We start from the raw sequence: 26462 nt of genomic DNA, 5'->3' as shown, positions 1-26462 counted from the left end.
ACATGTGTATCCAACTGAATATTCTTTCCCCGCAAGGGAGCAGGCTCGGGCTTGGACTCTGACAGAACCCCCACCCCGCGCCCAGCTCCTGCAGCTGCCTCCGTATCAGCCCGGGCACCGAGCGCGGTGTTCCTGCAGGGGGAGGCCAGGCGCAACCCACGCCGTTATGGGGTCGGAAGCCTGGTGCGAAGGTTAATGGTGTGTGTCCTCCTGGCCAGGCCATGGAGAGCCAGATGTTTGGACAAACATTAATCTGGGCGTGTCTTTGAGCATGTTTCTGGATGGGATTAACACTGGGATGCGTAGACTGAATAGAACCTTATCGTCCCTAATGTGGGTGAGCCTTACCCAATCAGTGGACGGCCTGACTCGCACAAAAAGGCTGAGTGCAGGGATCTCTTCCTGATGCCCATGTGAGCCAACACATGAGTCTTTTCCCGCCCTCAGGCCCATGCAGACATGCTGGTCTTCGCTTCTAGACCAGCACTCACAGCCGCGGCTCCCCTGGGCCTCCAGGTTGCTGACTGCGGGTCTCAGGAGTGTCTGCCTCTGCCGCCCCATGAGCCCACCCTTTGCAACAAACGTCCGCTCTGGCTTTTGCTTCTCCGGAGAATGGGGATGGAAGTGCCGTGCCCTTGGAATTGCTCCAGGAGCCTGCCGTCATCGCGGGAGCCGGTGCCAAGGGGCCGCCTCCAAGGAGACCAGCCCGTACTCCCCCTCCCGGGCCCAGTCCCCGTGTCCTCCCAGGAACAAGCCAGTCCACACCACCCGGCCTCCCTCCAGTGACGTCCCTGCATGCCCGCGCATGCGCCGACGGCCTCCCCGCCGGGCCTCGTCAGCCTCACTGTGGCCTCTCTCGGGAGACTGGAAATGCCAAGCCCGCAGCACGCCCCGTCCTTCCAGGCGGTCGCAAGCTCACGCCACTCACCCGCCTCCACGCGGGCCATCCGCTGTTTCCCCGGCTTCCGGTGCTCGGGCTCGGCCCCCCACCCTGTCCTCGACCCCCAGCCCTCCCTTTCCACCGCGCTCTGTGGCCTCACAGGGGCAGACCCTCTCTTTTCACCTTCCCACTGTCTTTGGGAACATGTGTCCTCCAGGGTCACCTTGAAAGGGAGCAAGAAGCTTACCTCACTTCCTCCGGTTGCTGTTGGTTGGAAGTCGGTCATGCGACCGCCCTGTGCGCTCGTCGATCAGCACAATGTCCCCCGATCGGCCTTCTGGAGCAAGAGAGGCGTGGAGCAGGGCCGAGTCCCCCGCGAGGCCACTGAGATCTGCTAACAGCGGCAGGCTCCCTGCGTGGGAAGGAGCCCGTCCAAGACCGGCCACGTTGGGTCCAATCCCATGAGCTTGCCGTCGTGTGCTGGCGAGGTCCCGTGGAATTTAATTAATTTAAATGTCTTTTCAATGTCACTCTCTCCTGCAGGGGCCGTGTTCTGTAGTCGTCAGGACAGACCAGGTTGTGCCGTGGTAGCAAATAACCCCGAGACCTACGACGGCCTGACCTGGGCCTCGCAGCCTGGCTACTTGCAAGGACGCCCAGTGGCGGAGGCTGGAACCGCGGGGAAGGTGCGACGCCGGTGGGATTCCGTGAGGACCGTTCATGGTGACTCGGCGGGACAAGAAGGAGATGGGCTCAAGCAGGAAGGCCCCGCTCGTGCGCAGAAATGGCAGCAAACGTGGAGACAGACCCAGAAATGCGGAACTTAGCAAGGTCAGAAAGCCGGTCGCTTCCGAGCCAGGATTTTAAGCACTTTGTGGAGACAAAGGCCCAGTGCCACGCCCGAGTAGGGGCATGGGAGGCAACGATCAGAAGAGGGGCAAGGCCTGTCCGCGAGAGCCCGCGGCGATTGCCATCAGTGTGTCAGGCAGTCACAAGGGTAAATAAGCGCGAACATTTCCGATGCTTCTGTGAAGCCACTCGTGGCACAGTCTGGTGTGGGCGGGGCGGTCCTCCTCTGTCCTGAGCCGCGTCAGTGGGGACAAGAGGCCTCCAGGGTCGCCGTGCAAGGGGAAGGGAGCGCCGGGGGACAGGGCGATGGCTTTGGAGAGGCCACTCCTACCCACGTGCCCCTGGCCAGGAAGAGACAGCAGGACCAGGCCAATCGCCTGTCCCGTCTCCCTGGTGTCACACCCTCGTGGCCACCCCAGCCCGATGGCGTCCAGCCTGCTTCGTCGCCGCTCCCGAACCACTTGGCTTCTATGATGCGCCACATGCCGCTTCTGTGGCTCCGGCGCAGTGGGTGGCTCGCCATCGGTGGCCTTCCTCTGGCTGGAATGTCCCGCCGTCCAACACACACGCGCGCACACCCGTACGCGGGCAACACACACCCACGTTCGGACGCGCCCACACGTGCCTCCTCACTCTCTGGCCTTACAGCCTGGAGCTCATCGCTGCCCAGATTCTGGGGTCCTCACGGGCGTCCGCGCCGGGAGGGGCCGCACCGCGGGCTGTGTGGCTGCCAGCTGTTCACACCGGGCTTCTGTGAAGAACGCAGAACGGAGCGCCCAGCGGGAAAGCGGGAGGCCGGGTAACGTGGCGCTTCCCCCGGCACGCGGGCAGCCATGCGGGCAGCCGGGTGGGCAGACCCACGGGCGGACGCGCTAAGGAAACCCAGCGACGTCTAACCCTCAGGGGAAGCATGAGCCCCGAGAGAAAGGACTTGGGATGCGCGTTTGCTTTATCCTCAGGAACGGAAACACTCGTTCCGTCCAAAATGAGCGCTTTTGGGAATCGATTTAGAAAGCAACAGCCAACATGTTCATTAAACAGTAGGCAGGCTGAGAGCTCGCCCCCTGGCTGGGCCGGGACCCCCGCCCCCACCCCGGCTGTTTCCCATCAGCCAGTAGCTGGTCTCTGGCTGACGCCCAGCAGCTCAGTCTCCCAGCTACTCCTTTGGCGTTTTGGGGTTTGGATCCTTACGGTCTGAAAGGGACCTGGCGCTGGGTTGCTGGTGGGGGGAGGGGTGCTGCTGGCTGCCACACGAAGGCCCCTGGGGCACAGATGCCCAGAGCTTCTGAGAAAGCCCTGCGGAGGCTACTGGAAAACTTGCACGAACCCTTTCTGGGGAGTCCAGAGGGCTGTTCTGGGAAGGGTCTGGGAAGGCCTGGGAGGCCCACGACCGCCCGAGCCAGGGTGCTAAAGGGCGGCAGTGGGATCTGGTAAGGGACGGCGGGCAGGGGTGCAGCGAGGGCCGTGGGCTGCTCCTCCTGGGCCTGTCTCTGGAGCCCAGGAGTGGGTCAAAGCCTGCAGTGTGGCGAGAGTCCTCAGCTGACCGTGGGCTGGGGGGTCTCTTATTGTCGCGTGGCCAAGATGAGCTGCGGCTGAGGAGAGCCGGGCCGGGCTGGCCGGGGCACTCTGTGTGCAGATGGCAAACGTGGGGCCTGGCACAGGCCATCCTCCCCCGGGCTCCTCCTTCCTGGGGCCCGGCCTCCAACGCCCGCCACGAGACCGTCTTCACGAAACAGAGGCCTCAGCATCATGTGGCCACACTCGAGAGCAACAGAACGTAAAACCTCTCCTCCGAACAACGGAAGGGCCCACGAAGAAGTCACGGTGGAAATGGTAAAACCCCCAGAAGCAAACAATGTTGAAAAAGCGGCCTTCGGGCCCTGCAGGCTGTGGCCGAGTGGGGCTGGGGGGAGGCGTGGGGTCCGGGTGGTCGCCGGGGACCAAGGCCCGGGAGCCCAGCCGCCTGCCACGGAAGCAGGAAGAAGCACCACAGAACCCACATGGTGCACCGTTGAGGGCAGAGGCCGGTGGCTTGGTGGTGGGGAGGGGTGTGGCGGGGAGGGCCCCCAGCCAGAATTTTCCCCGAGGAGGCCAATAACACCAGCAGTCTAGCAAGTCGGGTCACGAGAAACAAAAGCAACGAAACGCTGGGAGGTAAGAAGGGACAGGACTGGGTTCTGCCGAGGGGAAGGGGACAAGGGACACTTGTATCCCATGGGTGCGTTCTGACCAGTCCCAGGACGGATGAGGGTGCACGTGGGGGGCCTAGGCGGGCTGCCTCCCAACACCAATAGCAGATTCTCCAAGTCTCTGGCCACCAGCTGGGGTCCTGCGAGCCGGCGGTCACTCGGCCGGCCTGGAGTCTGCATTGGACTCCACAGGTGAAGGGCTCAGCCCCCCAGGGCGGCCCCCACTCAGGGCGTCAGTGGCAAGTCCAGCTGTGTTCTGGAAACAGGGGGGTCCCGCGATCCCTCCTCGGGTTCCATGATGACCCGGATCAGCACCCAGAGCTCAGAAGGGGCTTCACTTGCTACTCCCTGTTATTAGAAAGGAGACAAGTCGGGAACGGCCATATGGAAGGGCCACGGGGCGTCCACGCGCTCTCTGGGTGCTTCCCTCCTGGCACCGACATGTGGTCAGTGACCAGCCCCGCGAGACCAGCCCTGCAACTGGAGCCTGCGTGGTGGTTCCCCTGCGTGGGCGTGGTGATCACCTGGGGGAGAGACTCCATCTCGCGCACTCCCCCCTCCCCGGGGCTCTCTGCACACCTGGCCTCTCTGGACACCAGCCTCTGTCCCAAAGCCACCAGTCATCCCAGGGACACACAGAGACACTCTGATGACTTTGGAGATGACAAGAGTTTTAGGAACTGTGTGTTCCTAATTCGTTCTGAATTAGGAACGAAGACCAAATACTCATTTTTAATCGCGTCACGGGCCAATTCTTGGTCTTTGACCAGATCCCTTATAGGAAAAAAAATCATGAGGGTCATGAGGTACTGGCAGAGTAGGAGACGCATTTGGGTCTTCTGTCGCGCCCTGTGAGGATGTCTCCCAGGCCGCCCGGCCCAGATCTGCGGGCTTCCTTGAGGTCTGGCCAGGCTCTGAAGGTGGGAGCGCACCTGGTCACCCTTGGCCGGTCCCTGCGGGCTCCTGGTGTCACGAGGCTAAGAGGCCGCACTGTCTCCTGCTTTCTTGGCGTGATCTGCCCGTCTGCTGTTACGCATTCATTATCCATCCCCAGACCCTCAGCTACTACTGTCCCTTCTCTCCATTTGTGGTTTTTTTTTTAAAGATTTTATTTATTTATTTGACAGAGATCACAAGCAGGCAAAGAGGCAGGCGGAGAGAGAGGAAGGGAAGCAGGCTCCCCACTGAGCAGAGAGCCCGACATGGGCTCGATCCCAGGACCCTGAGATCTGAGACCATGACCTGAGCCGAAGGCAGAGACTTAACCCACTGAGCCACCCAGGCCCCTCCATTTGTGGTCTTTGGAAGGGCCCCAGGCCCGGCTGCCAAGCCCCCTGCACCAGGAGCACCTGCCCTGCACCCACCCCTGTCTGACCACCAGACACTGGAGCCACTTTCTCCACGACCGGCTCGGCCAGAGGGGGTGAGGGCTCGGCGTCCAGTGAGGGACTCCACGCTGGGTCTGAAGACCTCGCTACTGTTTCTGGATCCAGGAGAGCCCCGCTCTGGCCCTGGTCTCGTGGGCAGGTGCCTCTGGGCACAGGAGCGTCGCAGTGCCCGCGGCCCCACAGCGCCCCTTCCCCAGACCCACCAGGAACACACCCTGTGTGGGGGGGACTCTCAGTGAGGCTCCACTGGGCTGCGTGTGAGCGCACATGTATGTGTGTACAACCCTGCTCTCATTGCCCGATTCTTCTCTGCCGCACGAGTCCTCTGCGGGGAGGGCTCTCGGACGCTGGGAGCTGTGGGGTGAGCTCCTTGAGTGAAGAAATGGTGGTCCACCGCCCAGATCGGGTAATGTCTCCCGCTCCAGGAGCGCCCTCCAGAAGCCTTCACCGCCGGCCCATACAGCCTGGCCCAGAGTTCGTGTCCTTCCTGCCAGGACCCGTCCATAGCCTCGGGACCTCTGCTGTAGGTCAGTGTCACTGGCCAGCTGAGATCGGGGCTTCCCAGCAGGCCCGAGGCACCCGGCTCTCTTGGAGGCAGACGGAACCTCTCCTCTTGGCCTCTGGTGCCTCCATGGGCTCTCAAGGAGTGTATCTGGGCTGCTCCCACCTCTGCACTGCTGCCCTCACAACCACTCCCCTTCCAGGGAGCCCTTGGGGATATCTGCGTGCCGGTGTGTCACCTTCCAGACCTGGAAGGAATCCTTGTGATGTCCTTGACATGTCCTCCTGGAGCGCACTGCTGCAAGTCCCATGGTCATTCCCACTGTGCCATGTCTCCGGGAGGGGCCCACAGGCTCTTAAACCCTGGCCAAGGGGCTGTGGCCAGAGAAGGCACCTGCTTCTACCCTGTGTGGCCCCAAGGACGCTGCTGGAGGGGCAAGGCTGCCTGCTGTTCGCCGGCACCTGGTGGGGGACACGCCCAGGCAGACGTCCGGCATCAGAACACAGTCCAGGAGAAGAGGAGACAGCTGGATGAGGCCTGTCACATGCTCCCGCTCCCATAACCCAGCCCGCCTGTGCACGTGGCCTTCTCCAGGTCCAGTGGGGGCCGGGTCAGGCTCAGTCGTGGATTTTGCTGCCGCAGTGCATGCGGCTCCTGTGTCGCAGAGTCCAGGGGACTTCTCTCTGCACCCCAGTGAGGGTGGTGCCGGGAGCCTGCCCTCCGATGCCTAGATCCGGATCAGGCGTCTGACGCTCATGCCACGAGGGGCCCCGTCACTGCCCTCAGTGATCGTTGTTCCTGCTGCTCACCTCCCTCCGCCCGGCCGCCCCGCAGGGCGCCAGAAGGGGGTATGTCCCTGTGGCCCACCTGGTCTCCATGGTGCCGCACTAGGGCCTTTGTCCTGTCCCACCCATGTCTGTTTTCTCCGTCTGATTTCTCAATAACTGTCTGGAGAGGGGCACCTGCGTGGCTTCGTTGTTAAGTGTCTGACTTCGGCTCAGGTCATGATCCCGGGGTCCTGGGATCGAGCCCCGCATTGGGCTCCCTGCTCAGTGGGGAGCCTGCTTCTCCCTCTGCCACTCCCCCTGCTGTGGTCCCTCTCTCAATCTCTATCAAAAAATAAAATAACCGCCTGGAGATTCCCATCCCGCCGAGTCGCTGGTGGACAGAATTTCGCTCCATCCCCTTTTCTTTCCTCTGGCTCCACCACTGCCGTGCAAAGACCGCGGCCCTGTAAAGGATGCCAGCTTCGGGGGCTGTGGTCTGTAAATCATATTCTGTGAGCTGTAGAGGCAGGCTGGCCAGAACAGGACCAGAGCGGGGTGCGCATGGCCGGGGATGGACTGTCCCCCCCCAGTGGAGGACCCGTGAGATGCAGGTGTCCTCGTAGGGGGACAAGGTCTGCAGCTTGCTCTGTTAGGCGGGAACATGCTAGCTTTCGGGAGGCGTGTGTGCGTGTGCGTGCATGTGTGTGCGGGAGGACAGGGGTGGGTACTGGTCACTTAGTCACTTTTTTGGCTGCTTGTCACAGAACGGTCCTTCTGTTTTGGAGGGAACCCCCCCTTTGTTGGTCTTGCTGGGGGCTTGGGATTCCTAGTGGAGGGTGCACAGCCTTGAGGACAGGGCACTTAGAGAGGGGGTTCAGGTGTCCGGGAGAGTGGGAGTGTCCGCAGCACCCTCCCACACTCACGCCAGATGTCTCGCCTCGAGCCCCGGCACCTGTGATCACGGTGTCCCTGAAAGTGTGAGATTTCTGCCCGAGAGATGGAGGCTCCCCGTGGACCTCATGTAGCCACAGGGACCCTTGAAAGCAGAGTGGCCCCCCATCATCGCTGGAGGGACAGGGAGGTCGGAAGTCCTCAGCTTAAGGACTGGGGTGCCCTCGATGCCTGGGAGACGAAGGCCTCTTGTACAAAGGACGTGGTCTTATGGAGCAGAAGACCATCCCCGCTGACGGCCGGCAAGGAGGGGGTCCTCGGTCCCACAGCTGCATGGACCCGTGTTCTGCCAAAAAGCCTGGCTGAGCCTGGATGGGGTGCTCCCCAGAGACTGCAGCGTGAGGGGAGCCCTGCCCGGCTCAGCCCTGGGCTCTGACCTCATGAGACTGGGCAGAGGGTCTGTTCCTGCCTGCCCTGTGGCTTCTCTGTTCTGACCACTTCCCAGCCTGTCCCCACAGGGTCTATGAGGGACCCTGATCCCTCCATCCACTGAAACAGAGCCTGCTTCTCTGGGCTGGCCTCCTCCCACGCTCCCCCCCCCCACCCCCGTCCCTCTGCGATGTGGCAGAAAACACTTCACATCATCCTTGTAAGTCTCACGTTTGGGCCGACAGAGGCTCTGTGGGCCCACAGGTGGTGGGACAGTTGGTTCAAAGGGTGTCAGTCATCCTGGAGCAGCTGAGGGCCCCCCAAGGGTCCTCTTGCACCCAGGCAGCCGTGGACAGCATCTGCTTCAGTCGGGGGCTGTAGTGTGGGGCCACGCGTTGGGAGTGTCTGAAGAAGCTGGGCTCGGGGCCTGGCAGCCAGGCACCCTAGGAAGCAGACGGGACTGTGAGAAGGTTCTAGAATGCACTGGGGCCAAGCAGGATGCCTGGGCAGGGAGGGACCCAGAAGGCCAGGGCAGAGGGGCTGGGGGTCCCGGTCTGAGTCCTCCCTGGAAAGCAGTTGTGAGGTCGGGTCTTGGTGGGGAGTGGGGTGAAGAGAAGGGGGTCCCTGTGGGGTTGTAGGTGTGCATTCAGCTCTCCAGCCACCCCCTCCCTCTGTGTGACCAGCCACCCCCAAAGTACCTGCCTTAGAGAATCAGCCTGGGCTCTTGGTCTGGGGGTCCCAGTGGCTGGGGTCAGGCAGCACCGCTGGGGGCGTGGGAAGGGGCAGGGCTCTGTGGCCAGGGAGCCAGCCTGAGCACCCAGCCCGCTCCACCTGCTGCCGGCCTCTGGCCCTTGGGGGGTGGGGTGGCTGAGGGCCAGGCAGGGGCCTACCTCCGGCTCAGGGTGTATTTGCCCTTGCGATCCAAGCTGCCACCGGAGCGAATGGCGAACCAGAGAAAGGAGCTGAGCAGCATCGCGTATACCTGGGAGGGAGGGGGTGTCAGCTTCGGCACCAGCAGCCCCAGGGGAGGGGTTAGCCCTGCCCCCCCCAGGAAGGCCCTGGGCTCTGCAAGGCTCTCAGTGGTCTGGGGAAGGTAGCGAGGCAGGCACGGTCCCCTCCCAGACGCCTCCCTGGGGTCTGCAGCTTCCCTTCTGGCTCCCAGTGCACGGGGAGCCCTGCCGGTCCCCGAGGCCGATGACCGTGGCCTTGCATTGCGGTGGGGCATCCGTGGGTGGAGGGGTGGGAGGTGGGGAAGGGGCACTGGGGGAGGGTGCGCCTACTGTGATGGCGAGGCCGGTGCCGGTCAGGGCGCAGGCGACGTTTCTGTGCATCGTCAGGAAGCTCCTGATCTCCCGCAGGCAGTCCTGAGCCAAGGGCGGCTCCCGTGACGCCCGTCCTGGCGGTCCCCTCCCCACCCACGGTCCGGGGCCTCTGCCAAGGCGTGGACCTCTAGTGCCCACCTGGGGCCAAGTGCTGGGATGATGTGCAGTGCAGCAGGGCGGGGGGGTGTGCTGGGGTGGTACGCTCCACGCCCCAGAGCTCACACACAGGAGGGAGGACATCACACACAGGCGAAAACCCGCAGGAGGGAGCGGCTTCCAGGGGACGGAAGGTTGCTGCCCCCAGGCCCAGCACGTGCCTTTCTTAGGCATCCGCAAGCCGCCTGGGCTGGGGCACGGGTCTGGCTCCCCTGGGCAGGCTGGGGCTCCCTCACTCCCTGGTCCAGGGTGAGTGGAGGGCAGAGAAAGAGCTGGGGGAGGGGCGTGGGATCCTGGGCTCTCCTAGCCTCCTGCTCCATCCTGGGCTCCCATGCCTCCCCAGGGCCTGGCCTCCACAGGGGCTCTCCCCCAGGCAGAGGGAGGTGACGGCCCCATCTCTGAACCGCTCGGCTGGCAGCGTGTGAATTGAGGGAAGGTGTGACATTTGGGGCAGGCCCCCTGGGATGTTCGGGGGGTGCTCTTCTTAAGGCTGGGATGGGGAGGAAGAGAAGGCTCTCTTGGCATCTGTCCGGGCTGCCATCTGTGCACCCGTCACTGGACAGAGACTGGGCCCTCCAGCCTCCCTACTGCCACCTGGGCCTCTGCCCCAGCTGGAGTCCCAGCCCTGCTCACACCTGGGTCAGGGGACTGACCGGTTGGCCTGGAGGTTGGGACCTCTGGCCCCCAGGGGCAGCTGGAAATGGTCCCAGGAGCCGTGGGCCACAACCCTGCAGCCTGACCCGGCTGCCCCGTGAGAAAACGGCCCTGGTCAGCCCCTACTCCCCGTGTGGCCACACTTCTTCCAGGGGGGGCAGCCTGGGGGCCTGACCACCGCCTAGGACACCATCCTTGCCCCACCCAGGCCCATCCCAGGGAGGATCCAGCGCCCATGCCCACCCTCTGTGGCCTTTACAGCGGGGACCCCGCCATTCTGGAAGGCACAGAGCAGTCCCTCAGCAGCTTTGCAGATGGGCACCCGAGGCCTCCCGCTGGGAGGAATGCCCTCTCAGGCCCCTTCCCGGCGTGCTGGGCCCTCCCTGCCGCACCCCTCCCCACACGCCTCCCTTCTGGGGCCAGTGGTGCCGGGTGGGCTCCCTCCCTTGCTGGGCCAGGAGCCATTTGTATCCTCCTGTCTTGATGTTGGAGGACGGCCAGGAGCCTCTCGCCCAGAGATAGGGGTGGGTTTGTTTCCCGGACAGTGGACAGTGGGGGAGGGGAGCCCGGGAGGGAGGTGGCTGGGGGAGGGTTGCAAGGGTAGCTGGGGGAGGTGCCAGGCCCCTCTCTGGGCCCTGGGGAAGAAGGGCCTTCCCTGCCTCTGCCTGCCACCGACCCTCCCTGTCCCCTCCCTGGAATGTCCTTCTGGCTCCTTCTGGACCAGCCCCCTCCAGACCAGTGTCTGTCTTCCACCTTCCCCTGTGCTTCTGGAGGCTTCTGAGGGCAGGCCTGGCCTCGGGGAGCCCCAGGCTGGAGCTGGGTGAGGGGCTGAGTGAGCGAAGGGAGCATGGGGCTGAGTCCAGGAGCCCTGCAGCGGGCGGCACGGGCCCGGGGGAGGCCTAGGGAGGGAGAGCACAGGGTCCCCGCCTCCCCTCCTCACCTGTCCGGCTGCCTGCTGTCCCTGACACAGACTGGCCTCCACGTCCCCCAGGAGGCCGAAAGGGGAGCTCTTGCCGCAGCACAGGAACTGCAAGAACGCGGGGAGGGACAGGGCTGCGAGGCGGGGCCGACGGGGACAGCGCAAGGAGGCCCCTGGCGAGGGGTGCCCCGCAGAGCTGCCCCCAGAGGTCGGGCCGCGGGCTGCCTGAGGGGAGGTACGGCAGGCACCAGGCAGCCCAGCCCTCCCAGCCCCCGGGCTTCCCCCAAACTGTCCCCTGCAGGCTGTCAGCCCAGCCGCCACCCTGTGGATGGCGCACCTGCGGGCCCCTGCCTCCCGGGCTGCGACCCAGTGGCCACAGGGGCCTCGCTTCACACTGTGCCGCCACCAACCTGATGTTCTTTAGCAGTTTTGGACGAGAAACACTTCCATGTTGCTTTGGCCCCTGGATGAGGCAGCCAGCCTGGCCCGGGTCACAGGGAGAAGACAAGAGGTCTTTCCCGCTCTCCCCGCTACCAAGAGGGCGTCGGTGGCCTGTGTCCTGGGGAACCCCTGCTCAGCGTCTGGCCCCGGGTCAGCTGACTCTGGAGGGGGGTGACAGCACCCTCCATGCTCACCGTGTCCTGAATGGCCACCAGCTGCTGCCGCGGGGTTCCGGACAAGTTCCGCACCGCCCGCTCATACGCCAGGTCGTAGACGTCCAGCACTGCGTCCTCCACCTGCGCCGAGAGCACCGTGGGAAGACCCCATGTGGGTGAAGCCCCTCCCTAGAGACGTGGCTCCCCAGGGTGAGGCTGGTCCCCGTGAGCCGTCCTAACAGCCCCCTCCTCCTTGCACCAGGCAGAGCCCCCCGAGGGCAGAGCCTGGGTCACTGGGGAGGCTGGTCCCCAGACTTCCACTGCGAGGACCCCTCCCAACAAGAGTGACCACCACTGCCCCTTCCCGGGCTGGGGCCGGGTTCCAGACCCCCGAGCCCTGTGGCCTGCCTCCAGCTCTGGTCTTCCGGGGCGTGGTGAGCCTGACTGAGGGAAGGGTCCCCCCGACGTCAGTCGATCTGGATGGTGGGACAGGGAAGCCAACAGCCGGGCCTGGGCAGAGAAGCCTGGAGGAGCTTCCTGCCAGGAGCTCAGCTCCCCGGTGATGGTCTAGGTCTTTTCCTAGAACCACTGGTGCGTCCCAAAACCCCGGGCAAGGGCCTTTGACCAAAGAAGCCACAGGCATCCGGGGCCAGCTGGGGGCAGACAAGGCAGGTAATGGGGAAGGAAGGGATTGATGGGGGGCCTGGCCGGGCTCTGCCTTAACTCTGCCTCCCGGCATCACCCAGACCTTGTTGCCTACCCCCTCCTCAGCACCTCCTTCTGCCTGTGCTCACACTGCTCCCCGCGAACCCAAACGCCCACCCTTGCCAAGTTAGTCCCCCAAAGACAAAGACAAACTGGAGTCTCACCTCCTCCAGGAAGGCTTCCCTGACTGCTCTGGCCTCAACAGTGTCCTGGCATAGGCCAGGCTTCTTTGCGCACTCCCCACCCCCGCCTTCCGAGCCTCCTGCTCCTCTCAGAGACCCTGAGCACTCACTCCCTTGCCCCTTTTCCACCTGGGACACAATGATGGCTGCTCAGGGCTGCCCTCAAGGGCCAGGGGTGAACCGATGCCCATGCCTGCTCTGGCCACTCAGGTGCTCCCCGGAAGGGGTGGCCATCCTGCTGGCAGCCTGGGGGCCGGGGTCGGTGGGCCATGGAGGCCGTGGAGGCAGCCGCTCCAGGGCCCCCATGCCTCCACAGGACCCCAAGGAACTTGCATCCCAACCCCCAGAGCCCCTCTTGGCACTAAGCGACCCTCCTGTTGAGACGTTGCAATGCAAGTCATCCCTAACTGGGTCAGCTGGCGTCTAGCCAACCCGCTGGGAGGTGGGAAGTGCCTTGGGCTGGAGGGCGGGCGTCAGGCTAGTGGCCACTCAAGTTTGAAATGAAGCCGAGACCACGAAGCCTCTGTGCCAGGGGAGGCTGGGGGCTGAGTAGAGTGGGTCGGGGGTCTGCGGGCCTGGGGTCAGCGGGCCTGGGGTCAGCGGACCGGTGGCCGAGACAAGGAGGCCAGCTCAGACCACCCTCCTGGTTCCACCCCCCACCCCAGGGTCCTGGGAGTAGCCGGGTGCCCCGAGGCTAGCTCACACCATTGTAACGTTGGTGTAGGAACAACGTGCTGAGCTGGGGTCTGTCCCCACCACCCCAGAAGCTGGGGACACGAGCCCCCGCTGCAGGCAGAGATGCAAATCCTGCAAAGCCGTGTCCCTCACCCAAGACCCCCCGACCTGGCAGTGGGGGCCAGGCTGAACTCTTCCCACGGGCCTAGGCATCTCTCCCCCAGTACCGGCTTCGGGGTGCTCTAGGAGCCCGAGTCCCTGTTTCCCCAGGAGAAAACTGGGGTGGACCGGGTGCTCTCAGAGGCCACCAGGCCCTGCCACCTCTGAGTCTCTTGCCAGGGTCCCCCTCCTTAAGCGTGACTTCCAGACCTCCAGGGGTGCCCCCTAGGATGGATTTGGAGCAACAAGGGTGGACAGTGGAAGCTGGGAAACCCCGTGAGGGGTGGGGCACCCCCTCACTGACCCCGGGGCCTGCAGCCTGGCTTGAGGCCACGGAAGAACGTGGCCGGTCCCTTCTGACTCTATTCTCTGCCCTCCCATCTGTGGGGACGCCCCAGGCCTCGGTCAGCACCCCGTATTTCAGGGTGCCTTGGGGGTTGTTCAGAGAGATGTTGGGGACAGCGGGGGTAAACAGTCTGGCCTTTGGGCTCTCTCTGGTCACCGCGCTGCCAGCAGGACCCTGGGGAACCAAAGAGTCCGGGGCTGGGACGTATCTGGGCTGGGAGGGTCCCCGGGGAGGCCTGGAGTGGACGGCAACCCCTCGAGCCAGCCGGGACCCCCCGACATACTCCCACCGAGCTCTTCGCATGCACTCTGTCTCCGCGCCCCCTCCCCCGGGGTGGAAACTGAGGCCGGGAAGGCAGCTGGTCACGTGAGGGTACCGGCTGGGGAGGCTGAGTCCAGTCAGAGCAGCCAAATCTCCGGTGCCCTGGTCGCTTCTTGCCCGCAGGGGCCTGGACATGCACACAGACCTACTGGGAGGCTGATGGGGGCCCCCCAGGCCTTGGACCCGGGAGGAGGCTCAGCCCCCATCTGGGGTCAGGCAAAACCCCAAGAACTGACTCCTGGGGGCCAGTCGGAGCCTGGACCAGATCAGGATGATGTTGTAGGGCATGGTGGCAGGCGGTTGGGACAGAGCAGAGGCCCCGCTAGGAGCTGTCTGGCTTCCACCCCCTCCCCTTCTCAGAGCCGGATCCACTGCACAGCCCCTCCCCAGCAGGACCCAGGATCCGGGGCTCCAGCTATAGACACAATGTGTCAGGGAAGAGACGAGGGGCTGTAGCCATCCCAGGAGAGCCTCAGGAGGCCCCAGGGCACCCTGGCCGCCGTCCTGACCGGGCCCACGCACGCTGTCCCCAGACCTGGAATGGGCCAGAGCAGTGAATGGGAAAAAGGAGCCTGAAATTCCAGCCCACCCGACTCTCCTTGGGTGAGCTGCTGGCCAGCCCCACTGAGGGCCCCGGTCATTGTGTGGGGACACCAACCCCGTCCGGCCTTGTAGCCGGAGGAAATGTCATGGGGGTGACCCCAAATGCCAGGGTGGCCGGGGGCAGTCTGGGGAAATCCTTGGGCAGGGACGGGAGAAGAGGCATTGACTCGGGGACCTGGAGGGTGGGCTGGATCCTCCTGGTCCTCCTGGGTCCTCCTGGCCTGGTTCCGCCAGTGTGACCGGGCCCCCTGCCCCCTGAGACTGGGAACCGCTTCTGCAGAAAAAGGGCATGACTGCCGTGCTCGGCCTGGTGACTCAGCCTCGTGGACGCCAAAGAGCACGGAGAGGGAGAAGCGAGGCCCACCTCTGGGCGGGGGTGGGTGGGGGGTGGCACGGGCAGCCAGGACCGGAGAGGGTAATCACACAGCTAAAAGCACACAGAGTGACCCAGGCCCGGTGTCCCGACCCAGCTGCCCTCTGCGAGCCTCTGCTCCTGTAGGCCTCTCGTTTGGTGGTGGGGGGCGGGGGGGTACAGGCAGCAGAGAGGCTGGGGCCTCTGGGGACTGAGACACACACGTGAGGAATCATGCTTGTCACTTGCTACTTGCACAGTGTTTTGCAGATGCTGGACACGTTTCAGGCAGACGGGCCTTGGCTTTCCTGGGCTGGTCCTTGCGGAGTACATGGAGAAACTGAGACCCAGTGAGGGACCACGGACAGTCAGGGCAGACAGGGTCCAGCAGCAGAGCACTCCTGCCCCTCTCTGTGGTCCCTCCTGCAGGCCCTTTGGCTTCTCAGGTCGCCCAGGGGGGCTTGCCTGCGTCTGGGCTCTCACAGGACCTTGTCCAGGGCTGGGGACTGGGGGAAGGCCTGTCCCTTGTCCCTTTGGCCTCAGCCAGGGGAGAAGCTGGGCTAGGGGCTGGCCCCTACTTGCCATCCTTCCAGGACCCCCTTCTCTGAGCCTCTTGGGTCCCTACTTCCTCTGCCCAGACAAGGGAACTGTTTTTGACCCCCAGCCTGGGTTTGGGAAGGGTCCGGCTCCACACACGCACTGGCCAGCCCATCCCCCAGGCAGGCGCTCTGCCTCCCCTCGGGGCCCTGAATTCAGAGAGAACTTCCGGAGGGCCATGCTGGGGTCCGCGCCCGGGCCTGCGGGCTTCGCGCCCTGCTCATATGCGGGCTCTGGGGCCTGTGGTCCTTGCGACTGAGTTAGCCCAGAGCTGGCGCCTCCCCCAGCCCCCCAGACTGGGACAAGGGCCCTCTCACACGAGTCCATCGACACCTGCTGAGCCAGGCAGTGCCCAGAGAATGGATGGGTCCACCTGAGTGGATGGATGGATGGAGGGACGGATGGACGGATGAAGGAAGGCGCCACCTCCAGCGGGGGGTCCATCCCCACCATGACGACGGGCTTCACCACCCCAGTCACCACCAACACAGAAGCCCTGGGAAGAGCCCACAGTGGGGGTGGGGCCGGGAGGACAGCCTGCCCCCCACCCCCGCTGGGCTGCCCCTGCTCCAGGACCGAAGGGTGGCTGTCCTCCTGGGGACCAGACTCTGACAAGGCACAGTTGGCAGGGCAGTCCCTTCTGGGCCAGTTTCCAGAGCACTGACCCCTCTAGTCAATCCCTCAGGTCAGCTGGGACCCTCCTCCTCCAGCCCTTCATCCCCTTTCCAACTCCGGGCCAGGGCTGAGGGGCTGGGGGTGAGGGGGTCGGAGGCCTGCCCCTGCTCCCGCTTCCCTGGGACCTCCTGCCCCAGCCCCAAAGAGGCCTGGGCGTCAGGTCTCTGTGCCCCACCTTCAGGCGGGGGACATCCCCCCCAGAATGGTCTCTCCCGGGGAGAGGGGTGACTTTCCCAGCTCACAGCTCACGTACCCCTCCCTCACGTACCCCTCCCTCACGTGCCCCTTCGCTGTGGGATGGGGGCTGGGCCGGGCGCTCACCTGGGTGGGGTTGTGGAATCCCCAGAAGACCACCTGTACCAGGGCACCGAACACCAGGGCAAAACACAGGAAGCCCTGGGACAGAGGAGGTGTGGGTCACAGTGTGCGGCCTGGCAGGCCACCTGCAGCCGGTCTCCTGCTGGGTCTCCTCCTGGGGCTCTGGGCAGCTCATTGGGCTGCTGGCCACACAGCCTCAGCGCCCAGAGGGCCCATGTAACCTCCTTCTCACTGCGCCAGCTTTGTGGGGGCACCGCTGGCTGCCCCAGGCCGCGTGTCACTGGTTGGGCCGACACAGCACCCCTTTCTGGCCGGTCCGCAGCTGGGGGCAGCCCGGGGCTCGGTTCTCCCCACCCAGGGGCCTCCTCGCGAAGAGGGACACCCAGCAGAATCGCTGACCGGTGGAGTGGAGAGATGCCTGCAGACAGAGCTCTGCACGGACACAGCTGCGCAGGGCTGCACCAAGAAACCGTCCCACCAGCTGCTGGGAAAGGGGGGCCGCCTCTGCCCGGCACCCCGACCCGGTGCCGGCATGGGGATCTGGCTCTGCTCAGGCATGGGCAGCCCTCACCTTCTCCTACTCCCTCCAGCCGGGGTCCCTGCAGGCCTCGGTGTCCAGGATCCTCCCTCCCCCTCCTCCTCATCCCTCTCCCTCCTTCCCCTCCCCCTCCTCTTCCCTTTCTCCCTGCCCCTCCTCCTCCTTCCCCTCCCTTCCTTCCTATCCTTCCTCCTCCCCTTCCCCCTCCTCCTCTTCTTCCCTCCTCCCTCTCCTCCTCCTCCCTGCCTGGCCGAGGGCCTCCTTCTCCATCTGGAAACCATCGCTCACCACTGCCTCCAGGCTGGAGGCCCTGAGCCAGCTCAGGGGACCAGCATTTTCCAGAAATCCTTTCCTTCCCCAGGAGAGAGCGAGTTCCCTCCCCACCTCCGCCTGCCCGCCTGCAGAGGGGGCCTTGGGCCAGGTCGCCTTCGTGTCCCCAGGGCCCGTGCCGCTGTGCCGGCCTGCTGGGGGCAGCTGGGCCCAGCCCCGCATTTTCTTGCTCCTTGTAAATAAAATACGTCAATAAATCAGCCGTCCCTGCCAGCCGTGCTCCAGCAGCGGGAGCTGGTTCATTTCCTGCTCCGGAGGCCTGTGCAAGGCCGGAGGGGTGGGGGCAGGAGGGGCGGATGCGGGCAGCAGCCAGGTGCCCGGCAGGTTGGGAAGCGTCTCCCTGCTGGATGGTCCTTCTGTGTGGGCCTCTACGCGTGTGCGGATACACAGACGGGCCGGCACCACAGGCCGCAAAGGTGCACACGCGTGTGCGGGCCCCTGGGGGGCCATGGGTCTGGGGTCTGGGGCGGGGTCTGGGGGCAGCAGGTGGCTCCTGCCCAGAGCAGTCCGCAGGCCCTCTGGTGGGGCTGGGCGACCCTCTGGTGGGGCTGGGCGTGCGGAAGCGAGATCCCCGAGCTCCTGAGCCCTACCCACCGACCAGGGCGGCAGGGCGGCCCCCTTGAGCATCTGGGCGGGGAAAAGCAGGCAGGAGCTGGGGGGGGCAGGACAAGGCAACTGGCAACTGGGGCGCCTTCTGCCCTGGGGAGCACAGGGCTGTGACCCAGCACCATGGCGTCCCCTGGTGGCCAAACTGTTGTCCCAGCACAGGCCTCTCCAGGCCGTACCTGCCCTGAGACAGCCTTGTTCTCTGCCTCTGTGCCCCTCAGGCAGACCCCAAGCCTTAGGGCTCTGCTCTAGGGGGACAGTCCGCCTACCCCGCCGGCTCCCACTGGGTCTCCCTGCCCTCCCTGACTCCCGGCCACTGGCAGGCCGCCACGGCCAGAGTCTCAGAGCCAGCTTGAGCCCGCACTGCCCGGCCCACGAGCCAGGGGGGGCCTGGTCAGGGCTGGAGCTGCCTGGTCCCACTCCGGGCTAGCTGCCCCGGGCTATGGCTTTGGGAGGTGACTGTGTCCCCGCTCCTGCAGATGGGGACACGTCCACAGACATTTGCTGACACAGGTTGGATGGAGAACCCTGCCGGCCCTGGGGGCCCAGATGGCTGCCCTCTGTGAGTCCGGGGGCCTGGCTCAGGGGCTCGTTGGTCCGTGAGCCCCTCATGGGGTTGGGGAGAGTCGGCAGGAGCAGAGGGCTAGAGAGAGTGGGGGTCTGGTGGCTGGAAGGGGCCGAGGGAGGCTGGGGGTGGTCTGTGGAGCTGCAGGGAGACCGTGAGGCCGGGAAGCTGGAGGGACTGGGGTTCAGAAAGTCTCCCTCTCCTCGAGCTCTCTGGTTCGCCTTGCAAACCAGAGAAGCTACGGTCCCACTCCCGGGGAGGCGGGAACCTCAGATGTTCTCCACTGTTGCCCCGGCCCCGGATGAAACCGGGCTGACGCCAGCATTGGCTCGCACCACTGTGGGCGATTTGCGGACCATCTCCCGATGTCCGCCTGTGGCTCGCCTTCCAGCACACCCTTCCCCAGCTTCCTGAAGGAACACGTGCCCTGGACTCTTTTCCACTGTAAATCCCCAGCCCCGAGTGAGGGAGACACCCGCCTCCTGTCCTTTCCGAGTCTCCCAGACGCTCCGCCTGGGGCTCTCTGTCCCTCACTCACGCTCTTGGGTAAACTCTGTGCTCACTTTCTATCCCGTGCGAAGCTGAGGGCCTTCCTGGCTGGTCCTGCGGGAGCCCTCTGGGTCCCTGGAACCGGCCCGCCTCCCTCAACGGGACTCCGTCCTGAACCTGCGAGGAGCCCCGGAAGGTGCCAGGCCGGGATGGCAGGTGCCTGGGGGCAGTGGGGAACCAGGGAGTCCAGGTTCCAGTAGGGGAGGAGGGCCTGTGCCCAGAGTGGGCAAGACAGATGGGCCCTGGGGGGGCAGGGCTGGCGGCGGAGCAGCAGGAGAGGCTGCTGGGGACGAGCAGGAATGGGGGCAACAAGGGTCCCCTGTGGGGTGACACGGAGCCTCTCTCCAGCTGCAAAGGAGCAGGGTGGGCTCAGGTGGGCCCCCCGGGGCACTGCACGAGCCCAGACCTACAGGTGACCTGGCCTGCGTAACAGAACCAGACGCTCCCTGGGCCTTGGGCAATGGCCCCCCAGGCCTGGGAGGGCCTGTGCTGCCTTTCTAGCCCCCCCTGGATGACGGGGTAAAGCAGGGCCTGGCCGAGGGACCCTGGTTGGGGCAGGTGGGGGGGCCCGGCTGCACATATCCTTCAGGACACCGTGGGAGGGGCAGGCTCCCTGGGCTTTCCCGCACCTGCTTCTGACCGCATCCCAGAGCCTGGGGGACTGGGGGCAGGGAGCACTCACCCCGGCCATGAGGCCCCCGGCCTCCCTCACAGTGGCTGCAGCCCCCAGGACGGCACCAAGGGCCAGGAGCCCAGCCAGGCTGCTGGTGGTGTAGAAAGCTGGGTGGGGACAGAGGGAAGGAGGGTTAGGCGCGCTCCGACAGGGTCCCCAGCGCACAGGGCCTGTACTGGAAATCCGACCCAAGGGTACACTTTGGGGGTAGGCTTCTGGGAGCTCTGAATAGACCAGGAACCCCGCTCAGGCCAGGATGGGCAACCCACCACCCACTCCTTCCGCTCGCCATCCTCAGAGGCCGGAGGGAAGGAGGCCCTCGGCCCCGCCCCCCACTTCTGGCTATCTCAGAAACCACCAGGCAAGTGCGGGGTGCTCGTTCTTATCAGGACAGACCCAAGACCCGAGCTTCCTGCACCAGGATTCAGGCTCCAGGGTAAAAACCCGGGGCCTAAGGGTCAGGAGGCCTGCGGCTGGGACCTCAGCCTGACTCTCTGGGCCTCAGTTTCCCCCATGGCTGCTCTCTGAGACCAAGCCCCCAGAGTGCATCCAGGTCTGGGCCCTTTTGTCCCAGAGCAACCCCCCCAGGATATCGGGGACATCTGGACGCCACCTGACACTCCCACCTGTCCCCAGGCTCCCAGAATGGGATGGGGCTGGAACCCAGACCCCTGGCTCTGCCCAGTGCAGAAGGCTGCCAGGGTGGCCCTCTCTGCCCCCATCCACTGCCTGACCAGCCCAGCTCCTCTAGGAGGCCTCCATCTGCCCAGCCTGGAGTGCCTCCCAGGCTGCCTTTGCCCTGGAAGCCCCCTGACCGGCAGAACACCTGACTTGACTTTACTTACCCCAGCGGTGCATGGCCTCGTAGGGGGTCCCGTTTGAGGATGCGTGGCCGATGACGGCAAAGTGGGCCCCGAAGTAGGTGAGAGCCGCCAAGGTGGCCACGGACAAGCCCAGGAGCTGGGGGTGGGGCAGACCCAGAGTGTGGGGGCAGGGCCGACACACAACGAGGCCGGGAGAGCAGGGTCCGGGTCTCCTGGGTCCCTGGACCAACCTCCCTCTGGCTTCATGGTCTCCCTTGAGACGGGCTCAGCATCGTCTCCTCCGTCCTGTGCCAGCCGACACGGGTTCACCCGCCTCCCCGGTCCCGTGCTGCCTGGTGGGGCCCACAGGACATCCTGCCCAAACAGCCACCTGCCAGTGGTCCACCGCCAGGGGCCCCAGATGCATGTCCCTGGGGCAGGGTGGGGACAGTAGGGCCAGGTGTGTCTGTGGAGACCACAGCACTAGAAGTCCACGGACACAGCCCCCCACCACCCCCACACCCCTCCCACCCGGCCGGCCTGTTACCAAGACAAAGAAGCTGGTGACCAGCATCTGGCATTTGGCGACCCTGACCCGACTCCAGGGCCCCATGGTGGCCATCTCTTCTCCTTTCTCCTCTCCCCTCTTCTCCCCTCCTCTCCCCGCTCCTCCCCGCCCATTGTGGTTTCCAGCTGGGTGGGGGCCTCAGCCACAGCTGCCTGCCCGGGAGGTAGGCTGATCTCTAAGTGGCGGCACACCCGGGGAGCTGAGCCTCTGGCTGCCCCGGAAGACGGAAGACGGGCAGGAAGGCAGGGAGGGCAGCGAGACCAGCTCCTGCCACCCCCTGAGGTTCCAGCCCTGGCCCAAGGCACAGGGACCTCTGAGGGTATGAGCCCCCTCCCCGAAGGGCGCGGCCTTGCTCTTGGTGTGGCTCCCAGAGCACATCCTGGGAGGAAGTGGGTGGAGGTGGTGTGTAGAGGCCAAGGGGCCTGGGTAGGGGGTGAGCTTCTCGTCCCGGGAGTAGGCAAGCAGAATCCTGCCCAAGGCTTGATCCTTGGAGGAGCTGGGAGACAGGCTCGATTCTGAACGTCACTACTGGAGTATCATCTTTGGAAACACCATCAGAAATGTTCTGTGACGACAACATTTTGGGAGAGGTCATTTGGAGCAGAACCGTCTGGAGAGCACCAGGGTGGGCCAGAGCCCTGGGGCCGTGTGCCTGGGTGGGCCGCCGAGGGAGGCTGTGTCAAAACACGAGTCTGTCATCCAGTTAAACCATGCAAACCTGAGGAAGGGGCAGGCAGTAGACACAGATGTGTGTGGGTCTCTGTTCCCTGGAGAGGACATGCAGTGAAGTAGCTGTCTGGGTCCAGTTTGGGCCGGTTTGGACTGCCTCGCCCCTGCTGTGGTCCTTGGGGCGGCAGGAGCTGCCAGGGGGGCAGGGGCTCACCTCTGGGCTGCAATCGCTCTCCTTCTCTGTCACCCGTGCTTCTCACATGGGGTCCTCTGGGACATGGAGACCGCAGCAGGGGGAGGGGGAGTGCTCCAGATAGCTGTAGGCGAGGTGACCCCTTGGCCTTCTAGGAACCAGCAGCTCTGGCCACCTCCTCCCACCCCCTGTCAAGAGCCAGGGCAGCTGGGACCCCTCGTCGAAGCCGGTGACCCCAGGCCCCTCCCCCCGGTCCCAGGAGACCCCACCCTGGGTAGGCAGGGGCACAAGGGGGTCTCTGATGGCAGGTGCCTGTGGACTGGTCCAGGTGGAGGCCAGGTGTGACCCAAGGGGTGGCCAGAGTGAAAGTGGGGGACCCCGGATACGACAGGGCATGGGCTATGAAAGCTGGCCGGCCCGACCCTCTGTCCGTGGGGCCGAGCTGCTTGGCAGGGTCTGCCGCACGTGACTGTGGCTCTTCTCCAACTTCAGTGAGAAGGACAGCGCTGGGCAGCCTGTTCCGGGGCAGTGAGGAGACCCTGCCTGCGGCCAGCCCCCCAGGCGCCTCTGCATGGAGTCTGGAGGGAACCTTGCAGAGCCAGAGCTGAGCTGGGCCTGGGATCGTGTCCCGCCCCCACCAAGCATGCACCGCGCACCAGGCACTGTGCCCGGGTGGCCTTGCGTGTCCTCCGAGAGCAGCACAGCATCCCTCGTGGGCAACAGACAAAGCCCAGCCCCTCTAAAACCTGGGCCTCTAACCACGGCCCCTTCTCCCCATACCCATGTTTGCCCCGGTGAACCCCACCCCCTCGGCTGAGCCATGGCCTTCCTCTCCAGCCCCCGGCAGCCCAAGAGAGGACACGCATCTGGAGGGGAAGGCTCTGGCCCTGCCCGGCTACCAGTCCTTCAGCCACATGCTGACCTTCCCCGGGCGCCTGGGGTGGCCACCCACTCCTGAGGGCCGCGCTGACCCATGGGAGCCGCGGGGCACCGAAAGCATCAGGCCAGTTCCTGAGGGGCCGGCCCAGGGGGACCCATGCCCGCCTGCCCCCCTCAGACCGTGTCCTGAGGGTCAGGCCCCACACCAGCTGGTCTGGGCTGCCTCCTGTTTTCTTCTCCACGGAAGATGGGGGGCTTCCACGTGCCCGAGCGCACGTGTGTGTGTGTGTGTGTGTGTGCGCTTGCACACATGTGTTCGCATGTGTGATATGTTATTTTTGGGCCAGCAAACTCCTTTCTCCTTCCTCTCCCCAACCTCATCCAATAATGGACTAGTTCACCGGAAAGTGTTTGTCCCTGGAGCTCACTGCGAGTTCTCCCCATGGCCACGGTGGGGTCCCCAGAGAGCCCGTGCGGCGACACGATGCTGGACGGTAGCCCACCCTCTCCCATGGACACCCGGGGGCCCGGGCTGGGCTCATAGCCAATGGAGTAGAGGAGCAGGTGAGAGAGATAAGACACCTGCCGGCCTGGAGAGTCCCAGACACTGCAGGGACGTGCCCACGTGGAGGGGAGCCCCTGACCCGCCCCTCAGGTGCGGCTCTCACAACCACTTCCCTCCTGGGGCCGCGGGATGGGAGGCTGCCCCTGACACGCACCCCAGCCAGGTGAGCAAGGCCGGCGTCACGGGGACGAGTCAGGGGCGGAGCACGAGACCGGACGCGACGGCGGGGAGTCCTCCCCCTGGAGTCCTCCTCCCAGACCCACAGCCCAGTCTGACCGTGACTCACACACCAGACAACCTCCAACGGAGGGGCATCCAGTGTGCCTGTCCTGTCCCCCTCGGAACTGTCCGGGTCACCACAAGCTGTCACAGACATGAGGACTCAATGCTCCGGTGCCCTGGGTGGGAACCTGGGACAGAAACAGGCTATTAGGGAAAACCCGAGATGCTCGGAACAGCACGTGGACTTCAGTGGACGGTAATGGGTCAGAAGCCACTGATTCACTCTGCCACGTCCCGGGCCCATGCCCGAGGTCAGCTCAAGGGCAAGCTGGGCGCAGGGTAAGTGCAAACTCCGTGTACTACTGTTGCCGCGTTTCTGGAAGTCTACAGCTCTCCTGCAATACACTGTGTCCCGAAACGTGGCTGCGTCCAGCAGCCCAGCCTCATAGCACAGAGGGGAGCCGGCACTGCCTGGCCCCTCCAGTTGCCCGCCCGCCCGCCGGCTCTGCACCCCCGGCCCCCACCGTCCATCCCCTCGGTCCCTCCCGCGCCCTCTCCTGCCATTAACCCCGCAGTGCTTCACAGCTCCCTCCTGCCTGTGGCCTCAGCTTGCCCAGGAGCCCAGGGAAGGGGATGCTGGCCCCGTAGCGGACCCTTCCCTCGTGGAGGTCGTTCTGCCTGGTCCAGGAGGCGGCAGCCTCTCCCCTCCTTCCTGACAGCCGCTCAGAGGGAGGTCTGCGAGGGGTGCGCCCGCTCCTCCATCAGAGATCAGCGGAGGCCGGGGGTGGGGGGCGGCAGGGTAGGCTTCCCCACCCAGGGAGAGGGGCAGGTCAGCGCCTCAGTTCCCCCGGGGGCACGGTGAGCTCACCAGCCCCGTGTGAGGGCCTCTGTCAGCTAGGCCGATCCCCTGCGTGGGGCTGAGTCCCGGGAGCCCTGTGGGGGCCATATGGGGACCTGAACAGCCTGTGGCCCTCTCTATGCCCTTTGCCCCGAATCTGACATTTTCCCCAGCAGCACTGACATGTTCCCACCTGGGGCAGCTTTCCCGAGCCCGGGGCAGGGCTGGAGGCTCTCCGTCCTGACTGGGTTAAGTCTGGGCCAGCCGTGTGCACTGCGTCAGACCGCACAGCCCAGGGAGCCCCGCTTCCCCCAGAAGTGCCCCCGGGCTTGCAGGGCACACCGTGGCCCAGACATTCCCTAGCCAGACGCAGGCTCAGGGCTCTGGGAGCGGCTCTGTCTCCCCTGAGATTCTGGAACAGAGACTGTCCTGACCGCGAAGGGGTGGGATGGGGCCCAGGGAGGGGTTGAGGGGCTCCATCTGCCTCCCGAGTGCCAGGGTCAGACTCTGGAGGGGTCTCCCTCCCGCTGAGCAGCCCCAACAGCACCCCAGTGTCCCTGACCAGGCTGCCTGGCCGCTGGGCTGGGACTTGGTGTCCAGGGACCGAAGGAGCAGACACGGGGCTGGGGGGGACAGGGTGTGGGAGGAGGACGTCCAAATCCCCCAGGACCTCCCTGGGTTGGCAGGGGAAGCGGGCGCAGGAGCCAGCGGGCCCCACCCTGGGCTCAGGCCTCACCAAGGAGTGTGGACGGGACCCTCTCGCCTCTCCCCTGGTGGTCCCCAGGCCCCTCTTCCCGACGAACACTTCCAGCCCACTCCTGGAATGTTCTCTAACCCGCGCTAAGAGGATGCCCAACACCCGCCTGTCCAAGGAGGCACGCACGTGCCTCGGGGCCCGGGGAGCGCCCCGTTCGTGGCCCGGCCCCACTCGGGCTGCAGCCTCACACGCTGGGGTGTCCCCTGGACGGGCCGCTCCGCCTCCCAGAGGCAGGGGCCCAGGGCCAGGGCAGAGCTGACAGCTGAGGGAGGAGTCGGAGGACACGAGGTGGGGAATTTGGGGGGGTGGGCTCAGTGTCAGCACCCCACACACCGGAGGCTATGCCCTCTGCCCCGATTCAGGGCCCCAGCCCCGCCCTGGATGGTGGTTAGGTGAGGGCGTGAGGCTGCGGTCCAGGACGTCCCGATCATCCAGGACACAGTGAGAAGGTCTGCAGACCGGGAAGGGGGGGCTTCCAGGAACCGCGTGCAGGGGCCCTGACCTTCGGCTTCCAGCCCCCAGACCCACGAAAAGAGACCCGCGTGGGGAAGGCCTGCCTACAGGGTGGTCTCGCGGCGGCCCCAGGCCGACTAACCCGCGTCCATCCCACACTCACCTCCGGCGTACCGATCAGCCCTGAGCCGGTTCTGGGAAAACCAGTGAACCCAACAGACGTGACCCAAGTCTCGTGGGCCCATCTGGAGGGGTGGGAGGCCCTCAGTGGAAGGGGCAGGGAGGGCCGGGGAACGCACAGGCCAGGCAGAGGTCCTGGGGGTAGAGGCTTAGGCGTGCAGGAGTGGCGGTGAGAAAACTGGGAGGTGCGGTCACCTCCTGGGCAGGACCCTGGCCAGGCTTCATCAGGCTACGTGACACACAGTTTGGAAAATGTTGGGGACCCTCAGGTGGCAGGGGGGATAGGGGAAGAGCGGCAGGAGGCAGTGGAGGCCTCAGGAGGTCGGCGGGCAGCCGAGCGCCCACTCTGAATGCCCACCCCAGAGGCCAGCTTGGTGGGCAGGAGCATGGGCTGGCCTGGGGCGCCCCTTCTGTCTGGGAATCTGCCCGTCCCACAGCGCTGGCATGGGGCCCGGTGGCTGCAGAGGTGACCCCTAGCCAGCTTTGGCCAAGCACAGTGGCCTTTCTTGTCCCCAGCGATGGGTCTTGAGGTTGGATATGTGACCCCTAAAGGTCACTCTTGGGGTGAGGAGCCAGAGGGTGAGGCCCTCAGAGGTGTC

The 26462-nt window shown here is 65.2% G+C and overlaps 1 protein-coding gene across 1 annotated transcript; it reads right to left on the bottom strand.

The window, feature by feature from the left end:
• Positions 1-6897: 6897 nt before the first annotated feature.
• Positions 6898-21161, bottom strand: LOC111149664 (tetraspanin 32). Its single transcript, XM_022506871.1, is given in 16 exon segments — positions 6898-8215; positions 8217-8288; positions 8291-8319; positions 8322-8338; positions 8786-8877; positions 9176-9259; positions 10968-11080; positions 11284-11334; positions 11337-11364; positions 11582-11683; positions 16479-16553; positions 19746-19843; positions 20582-20696; positions 20874-20948; positions 20950-20970; positions 21087-21161. Coding segments are annotated over 16 exon segments (1086 nt in total). The 3' UTR covers positions 6898-8176.
• Positions 21162-26462: the final 5301 nt, after the last annotated feature.

The sequence above is a fragment of the Enhydra lutris genome, unplaced genomic scaffold, assembly GCF_002288905.1.
Source record: "Enhydra lutris kenyoni isolate GAN:26980312 unplaced genomic scaffold, ASM228890v2 scaffoldscaffold22, whole genome shotgun sequence".
NCBI lineage: Eukaryota > Metazoa > Chordata > Mammalia > Carnivora > Mustelidae > Enhydra > Enhydra lutris.
Note: the sequence above shows the minus strand (reverse complement) of the source record. Positions and strands in the feature narration are given on the sequence as shown.